Source organism: Sus scrofa, chromosome 9 (genome assembly GCF_000003025.6).
Source record: "Sus scrofa isolate TJ Tabasco breed Duroc chromosome 9, Sscrofa11.1, whole genome shotgun sequence".
In the NCBI taxonomy this organism is placed as follows: domain Eukaryota; kingdom Metazoa; phylum Chordata; class Mammalia; order Artiodactyla; family Suidae; genus Sus; species Sus scrofa.
The window spans coordinates 41,623,507-41,650,325 of record NC_010451.4 but is presented as its reverse complement, the minus strand read 5'-3'; the positions used below and the strand labels follow the sequence as shown (position 1 = coordinate 41,650,325).

The window sequence follows — 26,819 nt, the reverse complement described above, 5'->3', positions numbered from 1 at the left end:
ATCCAATAGCGACAGCAAATTAAAATGGGACTTCTCACCAAGATGAGAGAGCAGGCAACTTACTTCTGCTAGAAAGAAAACTAAAGAACTCATCTTCAAATTTCCAAGAGTTCAGCCTAGATCCCAGATGACTCAGTAACCCTAAGCAGGTTAAAGTACTAAAAAAAAAAAAAAAGCAACGAAGTCCAAGTAGACAGAATCAAATCAAACTGACCCTGTTTTAGCTGGCTGACTCCCAAACCAGATTCCAAAACAGAGCAAAATTCAATTAACCAAAAGGACTTCATGAGGCTATAAGTAAGTGCAGAAGCGGCAAACTTTTGAAAGAGTTCACCAATTCAGAAATAGCTCATCCAACTGGCTAGTTTTAGAAATGAAGACGATAAGCTCAAGATGAAAAAGAGACCAATGAGAGTGACAGAGGGAGAAAAAGAAGAAAGCAAGCGAGTGAGCAAAGTCAAGCCGAGTACGGAGACCCAGCCTCCCAAACAGCGGGCCTCAACCCCCCAGAGCCCGCTGCCATCCTCCGCTCTTCACAACCAACAATCGACGGCTCCAAAAGACGAGCTCTCCAGGAGCCCAGGAGCTTATAAACTTAGGTCATTCATCACCCCCAAAAGGATACTTCCTGGAAACAGGAACGGTTTCAGAAAGGATTTAGGCAAATCTGTGAATGACAGAGCAGCCATAAATAGCTCCTAAGAGATCTGGGCTCCACCTGACCTTTAGGATTGACGTCAAGGAAGAGACCCGTAGCCTCCAAGGGTGGTATCTTAGGGATGGTGTTGGCACCTTAAGACTAGGTCAGATGGATCTGACCCAGAACGGCAATGCCCATGTGCTTATATGGCCTGTGGAGGAGCACCCGGGACTGTGAATCTGAGAGTGAGCTGAGCTCCTGGCCCTAACCATTTATAGCTATGTGACCTTGGGCATGTCACTTACCCAAAGTTCACGGTCCCCACCTGTATGTTAGGGCCGATAATGGCCAACAATCCTTTACTCCAAACCCTTGGGTGCTTCAGAAATCCCAACTGTTCAGATTTTAGAAAGGTGCTATGGGGCCTAGAGTGTTTGCCAGTCCCAGAGTCGTCTAGGGAAGCACTCTGTAATCAAACACATTAATATTTTGGCAGCAAAACATATGAATATTCAAAATCGGCAGGATAAATATAGCCTCGCATCAGTTCAGATCAGGTTTTGCTACTAAACGAGTTTGCGGCCAACTTACACAAACCCTTTTAGCTTTCAGAGCTTCTCAGATTTCACCATCCCAGATATGGAATGAGGGACCCACACCCCCTGAGGGGAGGCTGTGAGTTAAGCAAGAGCAAGTCATGAAGGCGCTTTGCAAAGGAAAAAGTGGGACAACCAAGAAAAGACATTATTAATATTATCACCGTTGCTATCCTTACGCCCCAGCACACTCGTGTCCAAACAGAATTCGGTTTGACCTCAGAGGTGCCTGAAGCTGGCAGAAGGATGAAAGGGGATCAAGAGTTCAGGACAACTTCTAAATTCCCCTAAACTGAGGTCAATGGCTCTTGGCCCTCTACAAGGCCAACCACCGAAAACCGAGCAGCTGGCCACCCGAAAGGGGTCAAGACAAAGGGCCAGGCAGAACCCTGACGTCTCCACGACATGGTCCATGCACCCTACAGCTGGCCCCGGAAACCACTGAGTAGGTCTGCACACCTGAGTACAGGGAGTGGGCTTGGACCAGCTCTGTGGCTCCTGACATCCCTTCACGAATCAGGCAAGAGTTCCTACTGCGTGTAGGCAGGACACACACCAGAGCTGGTCCCCGGGCTCGTCTGTAGAAGATCCAGAGGCTCCTGGGAAACCAGACCCGACTCTGATGCTGCAGCTAAATTCAGAAACATAGTAAGACTAGGCTAAGAGTTCCCTTGGTGGCACAGCGGGTTAGGGAATCCAGAGGTTATCACCACAGTGGCTTAGGTCACTCCTCTGGCTGTGGCATGGGTTTGATCCCTGGCATGGGAACTTCTGCATGCTGCAAGTGTAGCCAAAAAGAAAAAGACCAGGCTATACAAGCCTGTGGAGACTGAGGACTATGAGGGCTGTGTTGACACTTAAGTAACCACACTATCCCCATCATCTTATCACGTCTAAGTACATAACCCTGAGAAGGAGAGCGTGCACCTGGCCTAGTGGTGCTGGTTCCTAGATCAGACCCAGACAAGGCTACACGCAGAACAGGTTCCATCTTTCAGGGACAGAAAGAGAAAGAAGAGAGACTAGGCCTAGGAAGGGAGCGTGCAATCCTTCTGAAGGAACTCTGATGAAACAGACATGATCCCCTGCAATGTGGGCCCACTGGGAAGCTTTGGGGGTCCAGAGTTGGCCCCTGCATCTACCTGAGATCTATCAGGTGTTCTGATTGTGCTGAGTTGCTTCTGGATACTTTAGGCAGGCAAGTGTTGTTTAATTTCGCCAAGTAGCATCTTTGTGTGGTCTTTCCATCAATGCATGGCTACCTTACACGGCTTTTACATCTCACCATGCACAGCAGGGACCACAACTTCACAAAGTTTCATTCAAACTGTCACACCAACAGCCTCCCCCCGCCACCAGCTTGGGAGCAGGTCATGAGGAAAACTACTGATGGGCTTCCTGACATATCCTCCTTCCTGCATCCCATCCCAGAGATGCAGTGCTCTTCCCTTTCTCCCTCTCCATGCCACACCCCCACCCCCGCTGTCCCCAAGAAGAAAGGCAACAACAATAACTAGCAGGTACTTAACCTGTATCAGTGCTCTAGCCTACTGGCTTAGTAACAAAATAAAAATAAATCCTGTGGCCTGTTATTTCATCATGTTCATCCCTGTTACATTAACAGCAATTCTGCAGCCTCCCAACATCAAAATCTCCCACTCTGTTGTGTCTTGCCTTTCTGTCTGTGCTGTGCTCGGAGTTGTGATATAGGGGGAGGAACAGAGAATGGCAGCAACTAGGGGGGAGAGCATCTTAATTCTGGAGGTTTGCATCTGATCAGGAGCCAAGGGGCTGCCAATCAGAACCAGGACAGAGCGCATGAAGGAACATTCCCTCGGTCATAGATGTCCTCAGACCCCACCGCTTTCCATCCAGGGCACAGCCCCAGGCTCCAGCTTCTTGGGCTGCCGCAGCCTGCTTTCCACCCTCAGTCAAAAGCACATTCTCCATGTCAGCAGCCCACAGCGTGATGCCGAGTACGCCAGGACCAGCGCCTCCCCATCACAAGCTCCCAAGGACAGGGACATTCTCTGCACGGCCTCACAGCCAACTCAACTCATCGATGGCAGTGCTGTGGACGTGACACCCTAGAACGCAGAGCCGATGGGGTGAGGAAGACATGAGACCCACACGAGATGGGAGACTGAGGGCCAGTCCTTCATCCTCCCAGTTACTAAGTCACAGCTCCAGGGATTTCTGGATGTTACTTCATTAGTACAACATCCCTGCAGACTAGCTCCTTTTCGAAGAAGGTAAAAACAAGGCTCAAAAGGTTACATAAGGAGTTCACTCTTGGCTCAGCAGGTTGGGGGACCAGCACGGTCATTGTGGTATGGCTCTGGTTACAGCTCTGACACGGGTTTGATCCCCAGCCCCAGGCACAGCCAAAAGAAAGAAAGAAAGAGAGAGGGAGAGGGAGAGGGAAGGGGGGAGGGAGGAAGAAAGGGGTTACATAACTTTCCCAAGTTCTCACACTAAGACAGAGCTGCCACCCTTGCTCTGGGGGTAGAACACAGCCAGGCCTCCACCTCTCCCCAGAGGAACAAGCATCCCACAGACTGGGAAACTGGAACTCCTGGGAGAGTGGTACCTTCTACAGCTCTCCCAGGTAAAGAGGAGCAAATAGGACCCAACAAGAGCCAGAACAAAAGAAATTCGTTTCCAGGGAATGGAGGCTGGGGAAAATGGGTGAAAGGAGTCAAAAGGCACACATTTCCAGTTACCAAACAAACAAAAGTCCTGAGGATATAATGTACAATATGATGACTACTGCTAACAATACTACACCGTATATTTGTAAGCTGCTAAGAGAGCAGATCTTAAAAGCGATCAAGGAAAAAAATGTGTAGTTATATATGGTGATGGCTGTCATTAACTACCTAGAATGAGCGTAGGGATCATTTCGTAAAACACAGACACACCGAGCCCCCGTTACATTGTACCCCTGAAACTGATATAATGTTATACGTCCATTATATCTCAATTTAAAAAATTACTTTCCATCCTACCCCATTTCTCATAGCACATAACCGAAATAATTCGCATCCGGAGAAAGTAAATCTATCTGGTCAAATCTGAGGAATGGGTTTCCTCTTTAGGAAAGTTTGAGCAAAAACAAACACAACTTTGGTAAATTTCTGAGCAGCTGAAACATCATGAAGACACAGCTTAGTGGCAGTTATTTTTTGCACCCCACCGGAAAAACGTCAGCTACGTTTAGCTTAGTGGCACTTTCCACAAGGCAAATCTAAGAGCCCCCGATTAAGCCGTGTTGGAGCAGGTTCCAGAGGTTTGGGCTCAGCTGGGGGTAACCAGATGACCTCCAGAGGCCTCCACCTCTGTGTCCCCACCCCCTCTCCCTGACATCCTGTCTTGTACCCAAATGAGCAGTAGAAACTGGGGTGGGGTCGGCAGTGCGGGGAGAGGAGCAAAAGTGAAGAATCCACGCAGGATCAGCAAAACAGCAGGCAAAAGGGTGTGCAGGGAAAAGCTATCCCAGCTGAGAAGAGGAACTGGACTTCCTGACATCATTTACGTGACCCAAAGGACTGGAGGGTAATGTGATGGGCATATCAGTACCACCGATGCAGGCAAACACCTCACTCACTACTGAGTCCCTCCGTGTTTACTCCACTTCTGACTTGCAATGTTCAAAGCCCTCCATTCTGTACACACAAGCCTCTCTGGAACTGAAGGGTGCCAAGAGGCAGCAAAGTGCAAGAAGGTTAAGACCTGAATTTGAATCCACCTCTGCCTCTTACATCTATGGGGTCCTGGGAAAAGATCTTGGGACCTTCCTACAGCAACGGATATTATCTACCTCGAAAACTGCCACAACAAAAACCGGACTCCTCGGAAAGCACTTGCACCAGGCAGGTCATAAAAGCTCAGTGAATGGTTATTTCCCAGAGATATAGAAACAGAAGCCAGAGGGAAGCCAAGGCTGGCCCGAAGTGGTGTTTAATTCAACGTGAGCAGGGGTGGGCTAAGAATAAGGCTGCAGGCTGCAAGACCAATGTCTCTCACACCCGTTCTTCCCCCGTGAATTTAAATCAACTCCCTCTAAATGTGTTTACAGGGACAGAGAATGAGAAGGGAGAGGAAGCAACATTCCGGTGATAAATGTTCACCAGGAATGACGTTCAGAACCTGTTCTCGTGGTCTACACAGCACCCAGCCCCTCCCATCCTCCAGGGGTGCAGACAGGCTGCCTTGGCGGAAACCAGGTACCTGACATCCGGCCACGTGGCCAGATCCAGGCCATGGGACCATCCTCCTCACCCCACTTCTCCGTCACTCCGGGCAAAGGAGCACAGACGCAACAGCAGAAAAAGCAAAAGGGAGCCCAAAGGCAAAAAAAAAAAAAAAAAAAAAAAAGAGGAAAGAGCCTCGTAAGAAACTGCGCCCTTGAGTTCCCCGATGTTTAGGAAAGACTCCCCTACCCTCGCCACACCTGAAAAGTGTGCCCCCCGCCCCAGGTGGTTTTACACAAATAGCAAGGAGAACAGGGGAGCCAGGCCCTGGGACTTGGGAACAGCTGGGCATGAAGGTAGAGGTCAAGGCTGGAAGTTCAGGGCCCGGGTGTCGGGGGTTGAGGGGGGCCTACCTGTGCTGCTCCACTGCCTCGTTGTCAGGAAGCTCCACCCCGCACACGCTGCACTGCTCCCCGACGCTGCGACTCTCCGACTTCATGCCCACGGCCAGCTCCCCCAGCTTGCTGAATAGCTCCCTCTGGATGAAGCCCTGGGGCAGCAGACCCCCGTAGGTGCTAAAGTCCATGGAGACAGCCAGGGTGGGCTGCACGTGGAGGCCCGAGGTCACCGAGGACGGCATGCTCAACACGGCATCGGCCTTGTGGTTGGGCAACACGGAGTAGATGCCCAGGTGCTTCTCGGCTGGGGGCGCGGGGGGCTCTGGTCGGCCTGGGGGGCCCTGGCCAGCCTCGGTGGGAGGGGGCAGCTGCTCAGCACTCTCCTCGCGTCCATAGTGTAGCTCCCGAGCGCTGGTGATGACGCTGCTCCGAGTTGGGGTTCCGGGCCCCTCCTTCCCCCTTTCCTCAACCTTGTCCCCCATCCCAGCCGAGATGCTAGACTCCGCTGCCCCAGGGCTGTCCTGGCTGGGCACCTCATCCACCTGCATCATCTCCGGCTTCACCTCGGCCACCGCAGGGTGCCGACCTCCCCCCGCCAGAGTCGGCTCCTCAGGCCCGGCAGGAGGCTGAAGAGCCCCCTGCAGGAGAGACTGCCCTATGGTCATCAAACTGTCCACCGCCGCCTTGGTGGGACTCATGGCTGAAAGACCAAACGAGGTGGAGACAGAAGGGCTCTGGTCCACCATGGGCCCAGGGAGGCTCTGGGCAGCCACACTGGCATACCCACTCTCCTCGCTGGAATGTTTCGAGATGAAGATGTTCTTGAGATACCGAGCCTTGCGGTCCTCTTCTTCCTCGGCCCCGCCATCCGCCATGGTGGCCTCCGTGTCATTGTCGTCTGAGGCTTGGATGGTCTCCAGGATCTTCAGGCACTGCTCCTCCAGGTACTCAATCTCCAGGATCTCAGCCGCATACAGCAGGTCATCCAGGTCTTCCGCCTTGGCTTGCAGCGTGGCCGTGTATGCATACTCCAGAATCTGCTGGAAGGTCTTTGGAGAGAGGAAGTCCAGAGTATAGTGCTGGCTGTTGCGGTGGAAGAGGATCTCAAACATCTTGCTGGTGCAGGCCAGCACGGTCCGGTGGGCATGGAACTCCTGGCTGTCCACCATGATGACCACATCGCACAGCGTCCCGGCCAGCCGCATCTGGTTGGCCTTGCACAGGAGCCCCGTGGGGTGGCTGGGGTTCTGCAGCTGGATCATGCCCATCTTTGTCAGATCCATGGTGCTCCCCGAGGCTTAGGCATGAGGCTCTCTTTCCTTCCTGGCTCTGCGTGGTGGGGCAGGGTAGATTTCCTGGGCTAGACGGGAGAAGGGGAAAAGAGGCAAAAGAGACGCAAGAACAAAAGGTAGATTAGTTAGTGTACCTGAAACTAAGAATTCAAACAACAGCACCCACCCCAAACCCTCGGCAAGGGAATCTCAGAGATTTCCAAGGAGGAGAAGGGCCTTCCTAGAAAGTCTACATGTCTGCCTTCCCAGGCCCAGGAATGATGAGAGTAAAGAGAAGGTTCTGCACAGCACAGGCCTAGTTCACTGCTCTATGACAGTAAATGAAGTAAATGAGAATTACAGCGGCGTCTTATGGAATCTTGGGCTTTCTGTAAGTCTGAGAGTCAGGGGCTCCTGTGCAAAGCCAACATTCATTAAGAGAAGGTGCCCAGCACTTAATTTAAATTGGTAAGAATTGAAGAGTTCATGACGGGGCAGAGTAGATTAAGGATCTGGCGTTATCTCTGCAGCAGCTTGGGTCACTACCAAGGCACGGGTGTGATCCCTGGCCTAGTACGGTGGGTTAAGCATCTGACGTTGCTGCAGTGCAGGTCGCCGCTGCTCAGATTCGATCTCTGGCCCAGGAACTTCCACATGCCATGAGTGTGGCCAAAGGAAAACAAATAAGAAGAAGAATTTAACCCCTTCCTCTAGGCAAGGTCATTCTCAAACCCCTGGTGCAGCAAACCTTATCTTCAAAACAAAGTTTTTCTAAATCCTGTCTCACCGTGGTAGACCCAGGAGCAAAGCCCAGGCTAGCTGGGACTAGCAGCCTAGAGTTGAGGTGCACAGAAATCTAGCTGGGGCTAGCAGCCTAGAGTTGAGGTGCACAGAAATCGACTTCTCCAGCCAATGCCTCTGTCCTCCTGCTCTCCTCAAGGCTGCAAAGGACTGATGAACCCATGCCTGACTCCCTCCTTAGACACTGAGAGGAAGACACTCACATAAGCCACATTCTAGCTTGGCTGACTGCCGCCCATAGGTTCCTCAAAGTGCTCATAATCGAAATGTAATCCAAAACCTGGACTGTGTGTGTGCACGTGTGTGCACGTACCAGCCAGAGAGGAAGAGAGAGTTAACACATGTGTGCACTTACATAATATGTCGTACTTATCTGCTGCCCACCAGTGCCCACTGGTCAGGGGGACCTGTATAATGTAAGCTAGGTCATGAAGGACCTATAGAGAGATCCTAAGAAATAAGCACCCCTAAACCCAGAAGTGCACATGCTGGGAAGGTGAATTCCAAGTGTGTCCCACAGGCTCCCAGGAGTGGCTAAGGCCTATGACCCAGAGCAGTTACTGATGCTGGACATGGCTTGGAGGTGCAAGAAGTGATACTGACAACAGTATCTATGGTGTGAGTTTTGATGAATACGAAGGGAAGACAGGGCTGGAGACAAAGGCGTCTCCCAAAGAACCGCCTGGGATCAGTAACAGGGCTGTGGGACTCCCAAACGTGTCTAAAGAGTGTCAGAAAGACCTCGCAGGCCCAGGTCCCTCCCAGCCTCTGCTGTGCTGTGGTCAATACTGCAGTGAAATGACCTGGGAGCAAAGCGGAGCAAGGGCTCTCCCTCTCTCTTGGAACGCTGCTGGCCTTCGCTCCCAAAAGGCGCCCTACTCACTCTATAGCCACAAGTCTTATGCAGAAAGGGTTAACAAGACGACTAATCAAGACACTTTAGCTCCTCACCCTGGGGTGAGAACTGAAGCAGCGGCTGGTGGGGGGGAAACGGCCATTCATGGGCGCCTTGCCACCATGCGCTTTCCAGACTTCGGGATTTCAGAGAACTAGGAGGGGTCAATCCAAAGAACGGAAGCTGGGCTAACCCGAATTCCTTCCCCGACGCAAGCTCCTTGGATCCTGAGGGAAATCAGGGTGCCTCGGTCAGCGGTCCCCGCCACCCGCGGCTTGGCGCCCGCGATCCGGCTGGCGCTGGTTGCAGCGCCCAGCCCTGCGGCGCGAGGGAAAGCCGGCGCTAACCCTCTCGAGCTCCGGGGATCGATCGCGCTCTCATACACCCCTAGCTTTCAGCCACCCCCACGGAGACTTGAAGACTTCAGCAAACTTGGAGAAGCAACTTTTCCGAGGGAGCCAGACGGCAAAGAGAAAGGCAGTCGGGCTAGCAAGAGGGAAAGCGAAAGAGACCCGGACGAAAGGCGAGACTCCGGGCGGGCCGGACGCCTGGGCGAGAGCTGCGAGGAGGCTGACCCGCCCCGCGGCGAAGGAGAAGCACAAAAGCCCGACAGCGAGTTGGGGGAGGAAAGACGAAAAGGGGTCTGCGGGCTCTCCCTCTCCGCCCCAGGGCCGTGACCCCCGGGAGCAATGAGCAAGGTCCCGGGCTTCGGGCTGGTGGCGCCCAGCAGCCGGCGCGCCGGGCCCAAGCACATTGCGAGCGTCCCGGGGAGCTTGGCGAGCGAGTCTCTGCCGAGCGCGTCTGTGCGTTCCAGCGGGTCCGCGGGCCGGCGAGATCGTGCGCATTTCGAGCGCGTGCGGGAGTTCCAGTGGCTCTGCAAGCGAGCCGCAAGCTTGCCGGGGTGAGAAAAGCATCCCGAACGCATCAGGTGCAAAGCCGAGCACCCACCGAGCGCGGCCGGGAGCGCAACTGCGAGCTCCGGCGCCACGGCGGGTCCCGCCGAGAGCCGAGAAGGGCCCGGAGCGCTGGAGACCCTCCAGAGCGCACGGCCACGGTGCCCCTCCCCCCCCAAAAAAAAACCTGGGGCGGGGGGGCTGGTCAACTCTAGTCAGGAAAAAAGAGCCCACCACGTTTTGCAAAGAGAAACAAAACCCAACTGAGTCCCAGTTCTGCTTCCCTTCGCCCTAGATCTACTCCTCGGATCCTCCGATTCTAGCTTCCCAGCCGGCCGGCGAATAAACACACAAATAAACCACAGCCCTATCTCGCGCCCGCGCACCGGTCGGCATACATATGAGCACCCACAGGCTCCCGGCTCCTCCGCTGGCCCCTGGTGGTACAAAGCCTCCCGATCCCCAACCCTCTGCTCGTGCCCTCAGCCCCCGCAGACCGCTCTGCCCCCCACCTCTCGCCCCGACCGTGCCCTGGAGCGGAAGGGTTGGGGACGCAGCTGCGCCCAAGCTGACAGCCGAGGCTCCCGCTTCTAGCCGACCCCCAACCGCCGGTGGCGACGGCCGCAGCAGCAGGAAGGGAACAAGCAGAATAAAACAAGGCAGAAGCCCAACGGCCGAGTGGCCGAAGCGAGCGCGCCCCCCCAGACCTCTCCAGCCCCGGGGCGCCCCGGCGCAAGGCTACAGCTGGGCGGTGCGCCCCTCCCCGGGCCCCCACTCACCGCTGCCGAGCCGGGCGCCGTGGGGTGGGTGTGCGTGCCTCCTCGGGGGGTGTGCCTGTGTCGGGGAGGGGGGTGTTGCTGGGGAACTGTTGCTCTCGGTATCAAGGCGGCAGCGGCGGCATCGCCCGGCAGTTCGCAGTACCCGCTCTCATCGCCCTCAACTCCTCTCTACTGCGAGGTTAGCAAATCACCACCGGCTGCGGCGCCTCCGCCGCGTCCCACGTCAACGCCGAGCCCCCTCCCCTGCGAGGCCCCGGCGCCTCTCCATCTTTAGTGCTGGCGGCCGAGCCCGGCTCCCTGCCCACAGCTGCCCCCCTTCCCTCCCCCCTCCCGCGCTGTCCCCGGACTCAGCCCGCCCACCCCCCGCACTGGCCAAGCCCGCGCGCGCTCCCCGCCCCACCCCTTTCCTCCCCTCCCTTCCCTTCCCTGCGCGCCGCGCTCCGGGCTTTGCCTGACATCTAGCTGCTGCTGGGGCGCCGGCGGCCGCCGCTCACTGGCCAAGCGGAGAGGAACGGAGCTGGCGGAGAGGAGGGTCAGGGACTCGGAAGCCTTAGAGTGGGCAATGGAGGTGAGGGGCGAGGAGCAACCACCCCCCCAGGTTTTTAATTTCCACTGGACACAGGTTTTGTTTTCCCCAGCTGCTCCAAGCTTGGAGTTTTGTCCCTGGCTCCAGTATTTGCCCCTATTCAGTGCGTGTCATCTCGCCTTGCACTTTTTCTAAACGTACTCGGGGTGGCACTGCCTGTACCTCGACATCGGTTTTTGAAGGGCGCTTTACCGGCCTAAGCCCAGGCCTTTTGTGCCTCCGGGTCTTCTGAGCACCCAGACTGCCAGTAGCCTCCAGGCGCAGAGTTCGCGGCCCGGGTAAACCAGATGCTAGAGGGTCCGCGGGCTCTATCGTCGAGGGGCGGTGCCCCATTTTGGCTGTCGCGACCCCTGGAGGCCAAGGTCGAGGTCTGAGAGAAACTTTTCTCCCTCCCAGTCTTGGCCATCCCCTAGCCTTTGCCCTCCAGGGAACCTAGTTGAAAACATTTCCTGAGAACTGCACCCCCTTCAGGGCAAAGTCTTCAGGGGGCGAGTAAAAGCCCGAAGACGATTCAGAACCGCAAGTGGTTCCTCTCATCTGGCTCCTCCACTTTAGAGGATGGGGTTGAGGTCGGTAGCCCCCGGGTAGAGCCACCAGAAGAAATCTCCGGATGCGCAGAGTCCCCTTCTCCGCCCTTTTCCCTAGAGCTTGTTGAAGATAGGGCTCGAGAGGCGCAGTGGGCTAACGTCCAGGAGCGTTGGGGTGAGGGTGATGGCGGAGAGCGCCCTCCCTGGGTCTCCGGAGAGTCAGCCCTGGAGGTCATTCAGCCTTAGCAACGAGGGGCTTCAGTCACTGGGTCCCCACGTTCAGTGCCTTTATCACATCCCCAGGCACATCTCAGACACTGTCCCTAACGGAGAGTCGGGCCCCAGGAATTAAAGAGTCAGGAAGGGTGGCAGAAGCCAATAGAAGCAAAAATCTGCTCTGGCCCCATAAGGCCCCTTGGGGGAGGTTTACATCAGAACTGATCTGGGTTCAAGAGCTGCTAATGGGGTAGTCCCAAGGATAGGCAATTCCATCCCAGCCAGCAGCCCTCTCTGTTCACAAGAAAAGTGCTCAGACCTGCAGGAGTCAGAGGAGAGAAGCAAAGCTGAGGGAGAAGCACACGGTGAGTAAAGGAAGGGAGTCAGTTATCCTGTGAGAGCAGTGAATACAGCAACATCCAACAGATGCCTGGGAAAGCCAGGTCCCTGGGTGTTCTGTTTGATTAACAATAAAGAGCCATCTAGGATATGACTGCTTTCCTAGCTAAGGTCTTTGCAGTCTGTAAGAGGAAAGGGATTTGAAGAAAGTTAAGAAAGAAGTGGTTTGATGAACAACAAGGATTTACTGTATAGCACAGAGAACTATATTCAATACCTTGTAATAACCTATGATGGAAAAGAATCTAAAAATGTGTGTGTGTGTGTGTGTGTGTAAATGGATCACTCTGCTGTACCCTTGAAAACTAGCACAATATTGTAAATCAACTACACTTCAATTTTTAAAAAGAGGGAATGAACTGCTCTGCAAGGAGGGCAAGAGAGGAGGGAAGTAAGAAAATGGGCCTAACACCTCCCCAGGGAAAGAGCAGAAAGAATCATTAAACTGTTGAGCTTCTGCCTAGATGGTACCTGCTAAAGGTTGCTGCCTCTCTGTCCACATCCACCTACCAGCCCCTCCCGAGGGCAGTAGTAGGAGAAGTGTGCAATTAACCCCTGATCTAATCTCCTATTAATCCTCAAATCAGAGAAAGAGCGACTCTCTGGAAACAATGGGAGAGGAAGAGCAATCCCTTCATGCCCCTCCACCTCCATGCCATATTCAAGCTATGTGAAAATCTCCCTTGCTTCATAAACTCGGCCCATTAAATAGCCCAGCCCTTGTTAGTAAGTGTTAAAGAGAGATTAATGCCCGAATTTAAGAGGTGGAGAAGGTAACAAAAAAAGGAGGAAGGCAGGCAAGGCTGTGGGCTGAGTGCCAGCGTTGGGCTCCGAGCATTTCCACTTAGCGCTGAAGGCTGGCTGCACAGCAGTTTGATAAGGTTTACTGGGCCCAGATAAAGCGGCAGCAGCTCCCCCACCAAAACTGGCACCATTTATAGCCAGAGCTCTGTCCTTGGGTCTCCGGAAGGCTGATGAGAATCCCCAGTTCAGACATTTCATATGGCAGCACCTAAAAACAAGCAGGATGGAAAATTACAACAGAAAACTCCGTGTCCCTCCCTTTCTCCTCCCTCTTCTCTCCTTCTCTCTCTCTCTCTCTCCCTCCCCCCCCCCTCTCTCGTTCATGTATTTGTAGTAGGTGTTTTCTTTTGTTTTCCCTTCTTTCCTTAAAGGGTATGGTATGAGAAGTAAGCTGGGACAACAGTTTTGACAGATCCGAAAAACATTGGAGAGACTTCAGCCTTACGGGGAGGTCATGCTACAGGCAGAGGATAGATGATTTGGGTGGGATTCCACTGCTAAATCTCTCATTCCCCCTCTCCTTTACTCAGGTGCTGGCCCCCACCCCCGAGCACACTGGTCACAAGCCTTCAGAGCTCCGTGTGTGGAAGAGGAGGCGTGCCAGGGCTAAGTGATCTTACAGGAAGGAGGCAGTGGGAATAATGCCTCACTCTGAGTGCTGACTATGAATCTTGACACATCACCCATATTGTTTTATGTAATCCTCATAACAACTCTCATAATAAAGGCATTCCTAATTTTCCCCCATTTCTTTCTTTTTCCTTTTTGGCCACACCCATGGCATGTGGAAGTTCCCAGGCCAGGGATCAAATCCAAGCCACAGCAGTGACCCCAGCCACAGCAGTGACAACACCAGATCCTTAACCCACTGAGCCACAGAGGAACTCCCTCTTTCCTCCATTTCTTTGGGTGGGAAACATGGAGCTCAGAGAGATTCAGTGCCTTACCCAAGACTGTAGAGCTATTAAATAGAGCTGAGATTTTAAATCGGACCCTCCCGATCGCAAAGCTCATGATCTTAACTTCTAGATTAAACAGCCTCTAGTGAGATGGAAAAAAGAAAATAAAGGCTTTTAATTTCCCTTCTCGTCTTACTCCACAGAAGCCAAGGTCTCCGCAGCAGCCAGCCAAGCTAAGGACCCAGCAGCCCTCCACTGAGTCAGGCCACTAGGTAAGTAGACTTAGAGGCCTGGATCTCTGCATTCTTCCCCCTCTTTGCCATCTCGGGCAAAAGTTGAGGAGGGAGTTTTGAATTACAATAAAACTTCAATTACACAGGGGCCTGGGAAGAAGGTTATTGTTCTGTTCGGGGTATTCTGCCTCAGAGTTCATAAAATATTCCAAATCATTTTGTCCCAGCTCTTTAATTGGAAAAGAATTTTTTTTTTTTTTTTTTTTTGTCTTTTTAGGACCAAACCCAAGGCATATGAGAAGGTCCCAGGCTAGGGGTCAAATCAGAGCTGCAGCCGCTGGCCTACTCCACAGTCACAGCAATGTGGGATCTGAGCTGTGTCTGTGACCTACACCGCAGCTCATGGCAATATTGGATCTTTAATCCACCGAGCAAGGCCAGGGATCGAACCCGCATCCTCATGGATACTAGTCGGGTTCACTACCGCTGAGCCACAACAGGAACTCCAAGAGTTTTTTGTTTTTTGTTTTTTGTCTTTTTGCTATTTCTTTGGGCCGCTTCCGCAGCATATGGAGGTTCCCAGGCTAGGGGTCGAATCGGAGCTGTAGCCACCGGCCTACGCCAGAGCCACAGCAACAAGGGATCCGAGCCGCGTCTGCGACCTACACCACAGCTCACGGCAACGCCGGATCATTAACCCACTGAGCAAGGGCAGGGACCGAACCCGTAACCTCATGGTTCCTAGTCGGATTCGTTAACCACTGCGCCACGACGGGAACTCCATCTTTTTTTTTTTTTATTTTTGAGTTTTATATTTTAAAGATAAACTTTCTCATCATGAAAAATATATCAAGGACTCCTATCTTCGGGGGAGAAGATGCTACTTCTTATGTCCCCAGAACCTTGCGATGAATGGAGAATGAAATTTTCAAGAAGGGATCCTGGTAGTAAAGCCCCTGAATGGAACAAAGAGGTCTCTTCCACAAGTGAGAAGTGCCCGTGGCTACTGGAGGATGCCCAGGCTGTCACACTACTCTCAGCTCTTCCCCCCACTGGGGACTCTTGGGGGGAAGACACAGAAGGCCTATTGTGTCCTTTTCTGAAGGAAAGGATCTGCTTCAAGGTCATTGTTGAGATATCTCCTAGACAGATGCAGATGATGCCAAAAACTAAGCAGAGACGGAGTTCCCATCGTGGCGCAGCAGAAACGAATCCAACTAGGAACCATGAGGTTGCAGGTTCAACCCCTGGCCTTGCTCAGTGGATTAAGGATCTGATGTTGCCGTGAGCTGTGGTATAGGTCGAAGATGTTGCTTGGATCCAGCATTGCTGTGGCTGTGGTGTAGGCCGGCAGCTACAGCTCTGATTAGACCCCTAGCTTGGGAACCTCTGTATGCCTTGGGTGTGGCCCTAAAAAGCAAAAAAACAAAAACAAAAACAAAAAAAAACTAAGCAGAGTCAAATTTGCCCTCAGTGCATATGTTAATAGTTTTCTTTGGCTTGGTTGGTTTTTTGTTTTGTTTTGTTTTGTTTTGTTTTTGGCCATGCCCAAGGCATATAGAAGTTCCCTGGCCAGGAATCAAACCCAAGCCACAACAGTAGGCAGAGCCACAGCAATGACAACATCAGATCCCCAACCTCCTGAGCCGCCAGGGAACTCCTAGTTTGTCTTTTTTTTTTTTTTTTAATTTAATTTAATTCTTTCATGTCACTTCCTTACATGCCTCCACCAAAAAACAGAGGGGCACCTAATCAGGTGACGTGTGGGTTCTGGTTAATTGAAGCCCAGAACACCAGATAAGAAGATGGCTTCTTGATTAGTAATTGCCATCTTTATCCCCCCATGGAGACCTGATTAGTAATGGTTACACCTTGGCTTCTCTTCCAGGGACGAAATATGCCCTTCTCCTCTGTACGGCAAAAGCAGAAGAGGAGGTGTTATTTCTTTTCGCTCCAGAGGCCTTGGGTCACCATGACCCCCAGGTCTTCGTGATGAAGGAAGAGAAAGCTTTTTCTTCTCTTTCTGTCTCTCCGGCATATTGCAAATGGTGTTGGGACCTAATGTTGTCGATTCAAATAGCAAATCTGAGTTGTTATTAGTGCAAAGATGCCCTGAGGGGGTAGACCGTGTGCATGAAATCCACAACGGATGTTATGGGGAAGTGTGTTTATAATTATAATGGGATTTAATGTACACTGGGACCAGATGATGGCAGCCATTTAAAAAAGAGATGCTTAATAAGAGAGGTCCCTTAATGACGGGCAGCAGGGCTCAGGGTATTATGGAGAAGCACAGTGTTTCACTGGGTGTCACATACCATGTGCCAGGTTTTATGGGGATCCTAACAAAGCTTTGGGGGCGAGACATAGCAACCATGGCTGTCAGCTATCAGGCGTCATGTTTTAATGTTGTTGTCTTTGAAAGGGCCGTCTGCACCGAAGAGAAAGGCATTTTCTCCCTTTCAGACACACACAAGCACAAACACACAGGCCCCAGGCCAAGACTGAGTGGTTTGGGTATTTTCTTGAAATGTCATTTGTTCTGAGAAAGACCGCCTCAATTTCAAAAGGAAAATTTTGTAGCTGTCGAGAGGTACTTAGCAAGTGGGTGCAGTGAAACCGTGTGACTCCCATTCATGGGAGTCCCACAGCGAAATCCCCAGCACCCTGCTGAAAAGTAACCCCCAAGTCCTCATCAGAAACAGAGGAGTGTGTGGGGTTTGGGGGTATTTTTTTTTTGTTTTTCTGTTTCACATGTTGGTGTTTCTCTGTGGGGAGGCCAGGAAGCGGGGAAGTATGTAACATTTTCTTAAGCTGGTTAAATGCCAAGGGTTTAACTGCTGAGGTGTTAAGTTGCAGATTTGAATCCACGGCAGCTGTTACCGCAGGAGAGCTATGGTTTCATGCGCAACCTGGAAGGACGCGCACCAGGAGGTCATGCTCCTTGAAGGTGTCACCAGAAGCACCTTGGTCCAGAAATAAAACTCACGTCCCCGTTGCATTATTCTGTATGTTTCTCACCTGACCTGACAGAAGGGTGTGTAAACGCGTGTGTTCACCGAATCCAGGCTTCGTCCACGGGTATTGTGTTGCGCTTTCACAAAGGGTCTCAGCGTCCTCGAAGCTGAATGAATGATCCCTTTATCCGGACAAGGAGAAAAGAGAAGGGATAAAATAAGCCAAAACTGAACTCCCAGCCGTAGGTTCTTAGAAGCTGAATATCTGGAGATGGGCTTCTTCAAACACAAGGGCTCGGATTGGGTACTCAAGCCACAAGATGAAATGATTTTACTCCATGACAGGTAGTTGAAGCCAGTTATGTTAAAATCATTAAAGCAAAACAAACGTTGGGATCCTGTGGCATAGAATTCAAAATCCGTATGAATTTTGAAGATAAAATGAGAGACCGCCTTGGTGTTCTTCCTTGAGCAAAGCTCGCTGCCTTTTCCCCATTAGGGCCAGGGGGTGAGAGACTAGGGGATGCCCTGTGGGCATAGGCTGTTGAGGCGCTGAGCCAGACCCTTGGGCTCGGCCTCCCACCCTGCTTCCTTTGTTTCTTTGGGAAGTTCACTGATGGATTTCTTTTTTTTTTTTTTTTTTTTTTAGCTTGTTAGGGCTGCACCTGTGGCATATGGAGGTTCCCAGGCTAGGGGTTGAATCCGAGCTACAGCTGCCGAACTACGCCACAGCCACAGCCACCGACCTACGCCACAGCCACAGCCACATGGGATCCGAGCCATGTCTGCGACCTACACCACAGCTCACGGCAACACTGGATCCCTGACCCACTGAGCGAGGCCAAGGATCGAACCCGCGTCCTCATGGATACTGGTCGGATTCGTTTCCACTGTGCCATGACAGGAACTCCTCCCTGTTGGACCCTTGAGGTAATCTTCTCCACGCCACCCTCCCATCATAATGAATGTCTCCTTCCTCCCCAGGCTGGCACTGTTTAAAACTCATCATGGTGTTGCCCGCCATGGCCTTGTATCTGACTGAGTTCCGTGTCTTCTGACCACCCCTTGCATTGTGAGTTTCTAGAAGGCTTGGTCTCAGTCTTATTCAACTTAAAATCCTCAACTCCCAGCCCTCAGGGCCTACACACTGTCAAGAAGAGCAGATCTCAATAAACGTTCATGAATGAACTAATCGAACAAATGGATACATGCAGGCAGGCATGGACATAGACCCATGGGACTTTCGGAATCTGAGCGAGCAGGGACTATTCTGTAGCTTAACATTCAGGGCAGATTTCTTTGTACCCATGGGGTTTTCCTCAGCCTTTGAAAAAATCTAAGAGATACAGATAAGCTTTGAGGATCCTTTAGTGGCATGCAGCTCTTTGAGGGTATGACTGGGTTCTATTTCAGGTTATATCAATTTATATCTTCCGCAGAGCCCTAGAACCAAGCGTTTCTCTCTATCCTAAAAGCATCAGTAAATATTTATTTGGAGTTTTCTGGTGGCCCAGTGAGTTAAGGATCCCACATTGCCACTGTTGTGGCTCTGGTTACAGCTGTGGGGCGGATTCAATCCCTAGCCCAGAAACCCGCATGCTGGGTGTTTGTTGATGAATTGATTGATTACATTGCATTGAATTGAAATGGATTGATATGAGTTCACTCCTTACTCCCAGAGTGGCCTTGTATTCCCAATCCCAAATGGCTCTTAGTTAACCAGTCCAGGGCTGAGAGGAAGCATCTGATCTGCTGCTAAGGACATCAGTGGGTAGAGGACTGCCAGCTTAATCCTGGACTTGCACATAAGAAATGCATTGGGCACAAGGACTGACAGGTTAGTTCTGCCATGACCCAGTGTGGCAGAGACTGGCTAGCTGTTCTCCAAACGTCTTCCCAAGCACATGATGCATTACATTTTTTAGCTTTCCCTGCTGCTGGATACAGGCCATGTGATTGCATTCTCGCCAATGAATGGATTGTGAGCAGAAGACCATTGTGCCCAGGGCCAGCCCGTAAACACTCCCAGGTGGATTTATCCATGCCCTTCCCCTTGGTGACCTGACACCATGAGCATAGAGATACCTTGAAAGCTGAGTGATGGGGACGTCAGCAGAACTAACATGGCAGGAGCCTGGATCCCTGCATCACAACCTGGAGGGCCGCTACCTGTCTACTGAGAGCTTCCATTGTGGACTTTATAGAAACAAGAAATAAACATTTGATATCCTGAGGAGGCTTGGTAAATAAACTGCAAGACACTCAGTTAAATCTGAATTTCAGACAAAGAAAAAAAAAAAAAAAAAAAAAAAGAAAAAAATAATTTTTAGTATATCTCAAATATTGCACAGAACATAATTACATGAAAAATTATTTGAAATTCAAATTTAAATTGATGTCTTTGTTTTCACTAAATCTGACAACCCTAGTTTTTAGCTCTTATACGTTTTAGAGCTTGTTTATTGTAGTAGCTAGCCTTACCTTAATTAATACACCCAGTTTCATTTGTCAGAGCAGCAGGGCCACAGTACCTGAGCTGGCATTCTGGCCTGGGACAAGGGGCTGACCCCAGGTCCTCTTGACAATTAGATTTGAGTAGTGCAGGTCCATCTGGAAAATGGAGTGTCCTATGTGGACAGGGCCAAGGGGAAAACTAGGAAAGATCCCAGCATCTTCTAGGGGATCCTGTGAATATGCTATTCTTTCACTGTCTCTTTCACTAGACTAAGTTCTTTGGCGACAAAGAAGATTGTGGGGTTTTGTTGGGGGAGGTTGGGGATTTTTTTATGGCTGCACCAGTGGTGTATGAAAGTTGCTGGGCCAGGATTGACTGTGAGCCACGGCTGAAGCAACGCCGGATCCTTTAACCCACTGCACCAGGCAGGGGATCAAACCCACAGGGCCTCAGCCACCCCAGCTGTTGCAGTTGGATTCTTAACCCACTGTGCCACAGCAGGAGCTCCAGAAGATTGTGGGGTTTACCTCCGTGTCTGCAGTACTTGGCCCGGGGTAAAGCTGCTTTCTTGTTTGTGGTGGGAGAGCAGCATGCCTGCTGGGGAAAGGTGGATGAGACGACTTCGTAATGTGGACCTGTCCAAGCTTTTGAGAGATAAAAGTATGAATTTGGGAACGCTGGGCCATTCCCTATGTTTTCCTCTGTCCCATGAGTAGCCAGTGTAGCAAAAAGGCCAAGAACTGGGCTCGGATTTGCTCACGTGGGTCTGTGTTCAGGACCTCCTAGGTCCTGGGTGATCGGGCATCTGTTACGTAAACTCTGAGTTGCACTGTCCTCACCTGTTAACTGGGGACAATGAAGGTACCCGTCTCACTAGAGTTGCCAGGAAGATGCACAAGGGGTGCCTGGCCACCAAAAAATATCTGAAAATATTAACTGTCATTAGAGATATCTCAGATACTCTTTCTTTTCATGTTTTCCCTACAAAATGCCTTAGTAGGAGTTCCTGGGTGGCTCAGTGGCCTTGTCACTGCAGTGGCTCGGGTCCACTGCTGTGGTACTGGTTTGATCCCTGGCCTGAGAGCTTCTGCATGCCTCTGGTTCAGCCAAGCAAAAAAAAAAAAAAAAAAAAAAAAAAAAGCTGTGTTATAAATATTTGGGGTATGTCTTGTGAGAAATAAACTTCAACTCCCTTTGAGATGTGATTATTGACACTGTCGCTGGGAGCATCTGTTTGTAGCCCTGTCCTCCCAGTTCTGTCCCATTTATTCGGTCAGGATGAGGTAAGTGAGGCAAATGGCAAATGGACAGTGAGGCTGGGAGGGCATGGGGCAGTGTTAATTTCCACCTCGGAGCATGACGTGTTTATTAGCATGTAGGTGCGCTGAGCGCGGCAGCCTGCTTTCCTTGAGTTAAATAGCAGTCATGCCCAACTGGCTCTCCATGTACCATTGCTCCAAGTGATTGAGCCAATTTCTCCCTCTGCCATGAGTTTAAGTTGTAAACCTCTCAGCCAGACAGGGAGGCAATGATGGGCTGCCTGTTGTGATTATTATTAACCTTTAGGATTGCGCTCCAAGACCAACGGGTCTGCAGAGAAGCCCAGGATGAGGCAGGTGTGGACCTCAGGCTCCCACCCACCCCTCTCTGCCCAGTGCATGTGCACTGTTCACTTAGGCTCTGCAGAGAGGCTCCAGTCTGCCAGCCACAGGTGACTGTCTCTTTGGCTGGGCGAATGGTGAGATGGTATCCTCTGTTGCCTTTGGCTGAGGGTAAGAAGGGAAATTGCAGGATAAGAATTGTTCCAGCGGTGCCTTGATATTCAATTTTTTTTTTTCTGCTTTGGTGAGATGCTACCTTACCCAGCTGTAACACTCAGGGGCAGTTGCTAGCTGTTTCACCCAGACATGTCTATTTAGCATAATTATCCTGGAGACCCGGGTTCACAGGGGACTGTGGGGCTGGAGGAAAGTGATAAGCAAGCTCTCTCTCTTCCAGTCCATATTTCTTCTCTTTTCCTTAAAGGAAACTTCTTCCTTGTTGATTAATCATGGATTGGCAGGGAAGGCTGATCTCAACGTGGGCAGCTAGTTTTGCTTTTCTCAACGATTTAGTCTCTGCAAAAATCTCTAGGAGGAACAGAGGCCCCCCTCAGCCTTGGGTTATCTGCCTTGCTTCTTTGTTAAAAATCCAAGTGTACCTGCCATCCCCTGCTGGGTGAAGTGTGGAGTCAAGAAAAACTAATTCTGCCCTCAGAAGTACAAGCTAACAAACAAGGCTGGACTCCAAGAGGACAGGTGGGAGTGGTGGTGTTGCATTATTGCTTCCTTTTTTTTTTTTTTTTTTTTCCAAAATAAAAGTGGGGAGGGGAGGGGGGCATTTGGGTGGAAGAGCACCACACAGAACCTTTGTGTGAGCAATGATAACAGAGTCACCAAAAAAGCCCAAATCTGACCTCTCCATTTCCTCTGATTTTGTTAAAGCCCCTTCCGCAGTCTCTTAGAAAGACTGCCAACAGGATGAAAAACTCTGGTGGTTATGTGGAATGAATATTATTTGATAGGCTTAAACAAATTTAAGTCATGCCTTCAGTTTATTTTTGCCCTGACATGTATCAAACACGGCTTGCGAGGTAATTAACACTGCTAATCACCAAAGGTCCTGACCCTTGACACAGGTCATTTCCTTACTCCCCCAGATAATCCCTGAGGTGGGTACAGTTGTTATTCCCATTTTATAGCTAAAGAAACTAAGACAGAGAGAGAAAGCAGCCTCCCTTTGGCCACACAACTAAGAGGAGGAGGCAGCCGGCTTCCAAATGCCAAGCTTGGAATTGCTACCATGCGTTCCTCCCCTTTGGGTCAATTTCCATTCTTGGTGGCAGAGTCCCCTTCAGCAGCAGCAGGGAAGGAGGCCAACCGAGGCAGGATGGTAAACCACTGAGTTTTTCCAGTCTAACCACCAGGCCATTGGAAGTAGGAGAAGTAGGTGGGGTGGGGAACTCTGTTTCTTGGGGATTGAACATGGAGACCCCCAGCCACTTGCTAGGGAGCAAGAGTGCAGGTCTGTGAATGGGCTTTTCCCATGGCCTGTGTGTTTTCACAATTCCCTGCAAATGATGAAAAGAAATTGTCCAGCATGACCCACTGGGGAAATAGAAGAGGAAGCGGGAGTTCCCGTCGTGGCTCAGTGGTTAACGAATCCGACTAGGAACCATGAGGTTGCAGGTTCGATCCCTGATCTTGCTCAGTGGGTTAAGGATCCGGCGTTGCCATGAGCTTCGGTGTAGATCTCAGACACGGCTCGGATCCCTTGTTGCGGTGGCTCTGGTGTAGGCTGGTGGCTGCAGTTCTGATTAGACCCCAAGCCTGGGAACCTCCATATGCCATGGGAGCAGCCCTAGAAAAGGTGAAAAGACCAAAAAAAAAAAAAAAAAAGAAGCGTTGAGGAGGAGCTTTTTTTACCAAAGAGCATCCTTTGTAGTGATAGAATTTACAGACATATTCATGGTGCCAATGTAAGATGGCAGGAACCAAGCGAATGGAGCCCAGGAAGTGGTTAAAAGACCCTGGACGCGCTGGTTGTAAGAAGGTGGTGCCTCCCCTTTTCCTTTCACACCCTGTGAACTCTCTAGGCTGAAGGGGGAAATGAGCCCATGGATTGATATGAAGAATGGGTGGAGCTGTTGCATTTATTTCCAAATGAGGTCCTGCCACGTTCTCCCACCCACTCATATGCATTAGGCATGACTAAAAGGCAAGAAGTTAACTTTTTGTGAGCATACTAGACCTTAGACAACCAAACCCTGGTTACCTGCTTCAAAATGCCCGATACACTCAGGTCTGAAAGGGATTTAGAACATCATCTAGTGGGAGTTCCCTGGCAGTCTAGTAGTTAGGATTCAGCACTTTTACTGCTGTAGCCTAGATTTAATCCTTGGTCTGGGAACTGAGATCCCACATCATGCCACTGCATGCCTCAGCAAAAAAAAAAAAAAAAAGCAAACAAACAGAACAAAATGAACCATCATCTAGTCCAATCTCACCATTTTACAAGAGAGGAAGCAGAGCAATGTTCCTAAAGCCATAGAGTCCGTCAGAGCCAGGACTTGGGACCAGAGCCATTTGGGGGCCCATCAGGAGAATGTCATTGAAGCCATTCAGTCCTCTTGGAAATCTTATGAAATGACCTTCAAAGTCTCTTTGTTTCAGTTTCTTCACATGTAAGTCAGATTAGCAGCAGTTCCCACTTCACCAGGATTCGTAGCGGTCATCTTTTCAAAGTCTTTGGTTATGACATATCTTGCCCATAGAGGGAAGCTTTCATTTGCAAAACAAGCTCAAGAAGGTGATGAAGCTGGAAAAGAAAATTTGGGGTCAGAATTAGTTGGACTGGAGAGCAGTGAGGCAGAGATTTTCCTGCAGCTCATAACCAGCAATACTAATCATGTGATGGTAAGAAGTACGGCCCATGAAAAGCATGTGATACACATTTGGAGATGCCTTTTCTAGCTAAATCTATGTGTGCGTATACATATATGTACACACAAATATATCCTTTCTGAAATTTAATTTCATTTAAATTTAATTTCACATTGTTACTGCTCTTTGATAGTCATGATTCCTATATCGGCGACCCATGACTGTGTTCCTTTGGGGTTTAGTACAGGTGACAACCCTGTGAAGAAGAAGCAGTGTGCCCCGTCATCTGGGCTCTGGAATCAGACTACATGGGTCTCAAACCCAGATTGTCCCCGAGAAGTGATGTGAAATTTGGCCCATTTCCTGACTCAAGTCTCAGTTTCCTCCTCTATGTCATGAGAATACCTAAGGTTTCTGCAGCCTCAAAGAAGTTAAAGAGTTTGGCCACGATCCCGCCGTTCGTCAGGGACAGAGCTGGGATATAAAACTAGGTCTATTGGATTCCCCAAAGCGCCTTTTTCCTGGATACCCCTCTGCCTTAGGAGGAAAGTGGCCGGTAAGCCTGCTGAGGAGGCCTGCACCCCGCCCAGCCTTTTCTTTTAAGGGCCATCGCCTATGCTCTGTGTGAGAGGCCCAGATAGGTTCAATCACATATGATGCATGAGATATATATGTTAGACTTCAGTTTAAAAAAAAAAAAAATCCTGTACCACTCCCTCACCCATGTCTAAAATTAAAATGCCAAAAATACTACCAGGAAGAGAAATTTGGTGAAAAGCAAGAAAGACTATAAATTGACTGCAGAGTCTACGGCGAGACTTGGATTTCTCTGGTTTATTAAAGTCTCACTCTGTAGGAGCTCCTTTCAAGAAGCACTCAAATAAACTGCACCAATATTTGACAGTGTGGAAGCTCTTTTCAAAGACTGTGTAGCCTATCTTCCCAGAAAGAGAATTTTCCTTCTTTTGAGTTTACTGCCTATTGAGCGCCTTCAATAAAAAGGGGAAAAAAGTAATCATGAAGGATGGTGATATTTTTTTCTTCCCTAATATCTCCTTGGAACATCCTGAAATGTTTACCTGCTGATTTTCTGTTAGGCAGATTGGAGAGAGCAAGGTGAAATTATAAGAACACTGACTTCCAGTCAGAAGACCTGGATTCAAGGCCGGCTTGGACAAATGCTTCCTGTGTAACCCTGGGCAGGTCACTTAACCTCTCCGTGTTTCTAAGTCCTCCTCTGCAAGAACGGTGCTATTACATGGAACCTGTCTCTGACCTTTTCTTTTTTTTACAGCCTCACCTGTGGCACATGGAAGTCCTAGGCTTGGAGTCCAATCGGAGCTGCAGCTGCCAGCCTACACCACAGCCATGCCAGGTCGGAGGTGCAGGTATGACCTACACTGCAGCCTACGGCAATGCCAGATCCTTAACCCACCGAGCTCGGTCAAGGATCGAACCCACATCCTCATGGATATTATGTCAGGTTCTTAACCCACTGAGCCACAATGGGAACTCCAGTCTCTGAACATTTTAAAGTCCTTGCTCCGTTCTTTGAGAAGAGCCTTAAGACCTGTCCCTAACTTACTGCCTGACTCTGAGCAAGTCGCTTCCCCTCCTCGGGGCCTCAGTTTTTCGAGGATCACATGAAAGTATCGGACTAGGCTTGTTGCCAAGCCGACGACTCTAGCTATGAAATCCTTTAGCACTCTGCGAACTCCATCGCACCCCCTGAAACTCGGTCCCAGCACGTTTGGACGGAGAGAAGGTATGAAGCAGGTGTGTGGAAGGGACATGGTCTCTCTTCATCGTAACCCTGATTCCCACCAGGAGGAACCCAGGCGTTCGGGCACCGTCTCCCTCCACACAGGAGCAGACGACCCAGAAGAGGGCAGCTGGGCTTCAGCCTGGGCAGGAAATGGTAAGTGCTTCTTCTGTCGATGATGGCTGTCTGTGGTTCTAGAGAGGAAAGCAGATATCAGTGGTGAAGCTTAGCCAGGTCATAGAGGAAGGAGCAGGGGGAGGGGGCAGGGCAGCTGTAGTGCAGTCAGTGTTCCACTGTGACCCAAATAAGGTGTCCTTGGTACAGAGAGGGCGATGGAGCATTAGATAGAGATATAAATACAGATAGGCTGCTTTGCATCAGGTCTAGAAACACATTTTCTCCTCTCTCGTTCAGAAATCATGCCCCAACCCAAGGTTGCTGGTTCCCACCTCAGGGCCTTGGCACTTGATGGATCCCAGACTCCCACCCTCCCCCGAAAACCTTCCTCCCATCCCACCATACACTTGTTTCTACCTTAAGAACTCAAACAACCCTTCTGCAGAGAAATCCTTCCTACAGATGCCTTATCAGGAGCTGCCTCCTGCCCCTGGGGGGCCCTCTGCCCTGCATTTTTGTTTTCATAGCACTTGCTAGTACCGGAAATTGCCTCCTTTGTTTATAGGACTGCTTGTTTATTTCCTGGCTACCCCCAGAGCCTCCCTACAGCTCCCTCCGACTTAAGGTAAGCTTCCTGAGGGCAGGGGCCTGGGCCCTTTCAGGAGGTTGTATTGGGAGCACCAGGACCAGGCTGGCACACAGTAGGCTCCTAAGAAATATTTGTTCCAAGAGTGAAAGAGCAAAACAAGAAATGTGCTGGGTTTTTTTTTTTTTTCTCTCCCCAGGAAGACTTTTTTAAACAAACAGGCAGCCTGTTGTTGAGAATGAGCGGTTCAGGCCTAGATAATTCACAGCCGGGGAAGAAGCAGGAGTAGGTTCTTCCACAGGCTCTGAGGTAGCTGGGCCGATCGCACAGTTCTTTTTCCTGATAGGGCTTCCAAAAGACACCTCCACATGATGTCCCCACTCTCTGTGCC

The 26,819-nt window shown here is 50.6% G+C and overlaps 1 protein-coding gene and 1 long non-coding RNA gene across 6 annotated transcripts in view; one reads left to right on the top strand and one right to left on the bottom strand.

The window, feature by feature from the left end:
- The window catches only part of ZBTB16 (zinc finger and BTB domain containing 16), a 199,719-nt gene extending 188,929 nt beyond the window's left edge, over positions 1-10,790 (bottom strand). Inside the window, exons 1-2 of one of the 3 annotated variants that reach the window (XM_021062868.1) lie at positions 10,467-10,790; positions 5,843-7,187 (exon numbers count right to left, since the gene is read on the bottom strand). In XM_021062868.1, the coding sequence (XP_020918527.1) occupies positions 5,843-7,110 (1,268 nt within the window). In that variant the 5' untranslated portion in view covers positions 7,111-7,187; positions 10,467-10,790. Of the gene's footprint in view, positions 1-5,842; positions 7,188-8,850; positions 8,975-10,199; positions 10,447-10,466 lie in introns of those variants that run through there. The other 2 variants (XM_021062869.1, XM_021062870.1) reach the window with 2 other exon arrangements.
- LOC106504875 lies at positions 10,855-19,320 on the top strand. 3 transcript variants are annotated; one of them, XR_002335639.1, is made up of 3 exons: positions 10,855-12,160; positions 14,101-14,169; positions 17,737-19,320. It is a non-coding gene; the product is annotated as an uncharacterized LOC106504875 (long non-coding RNA). The 3 variants fall into 3 exon arrangements; XR_001298795.2 differs by lacking the exon at positions 17,737-19,320 and adding an exon at positions 16,984-17,193; XR_001298794.2 differs by lacking the exon at positions 17,737-19,320 and adding an exon at positions 16,019-17,193.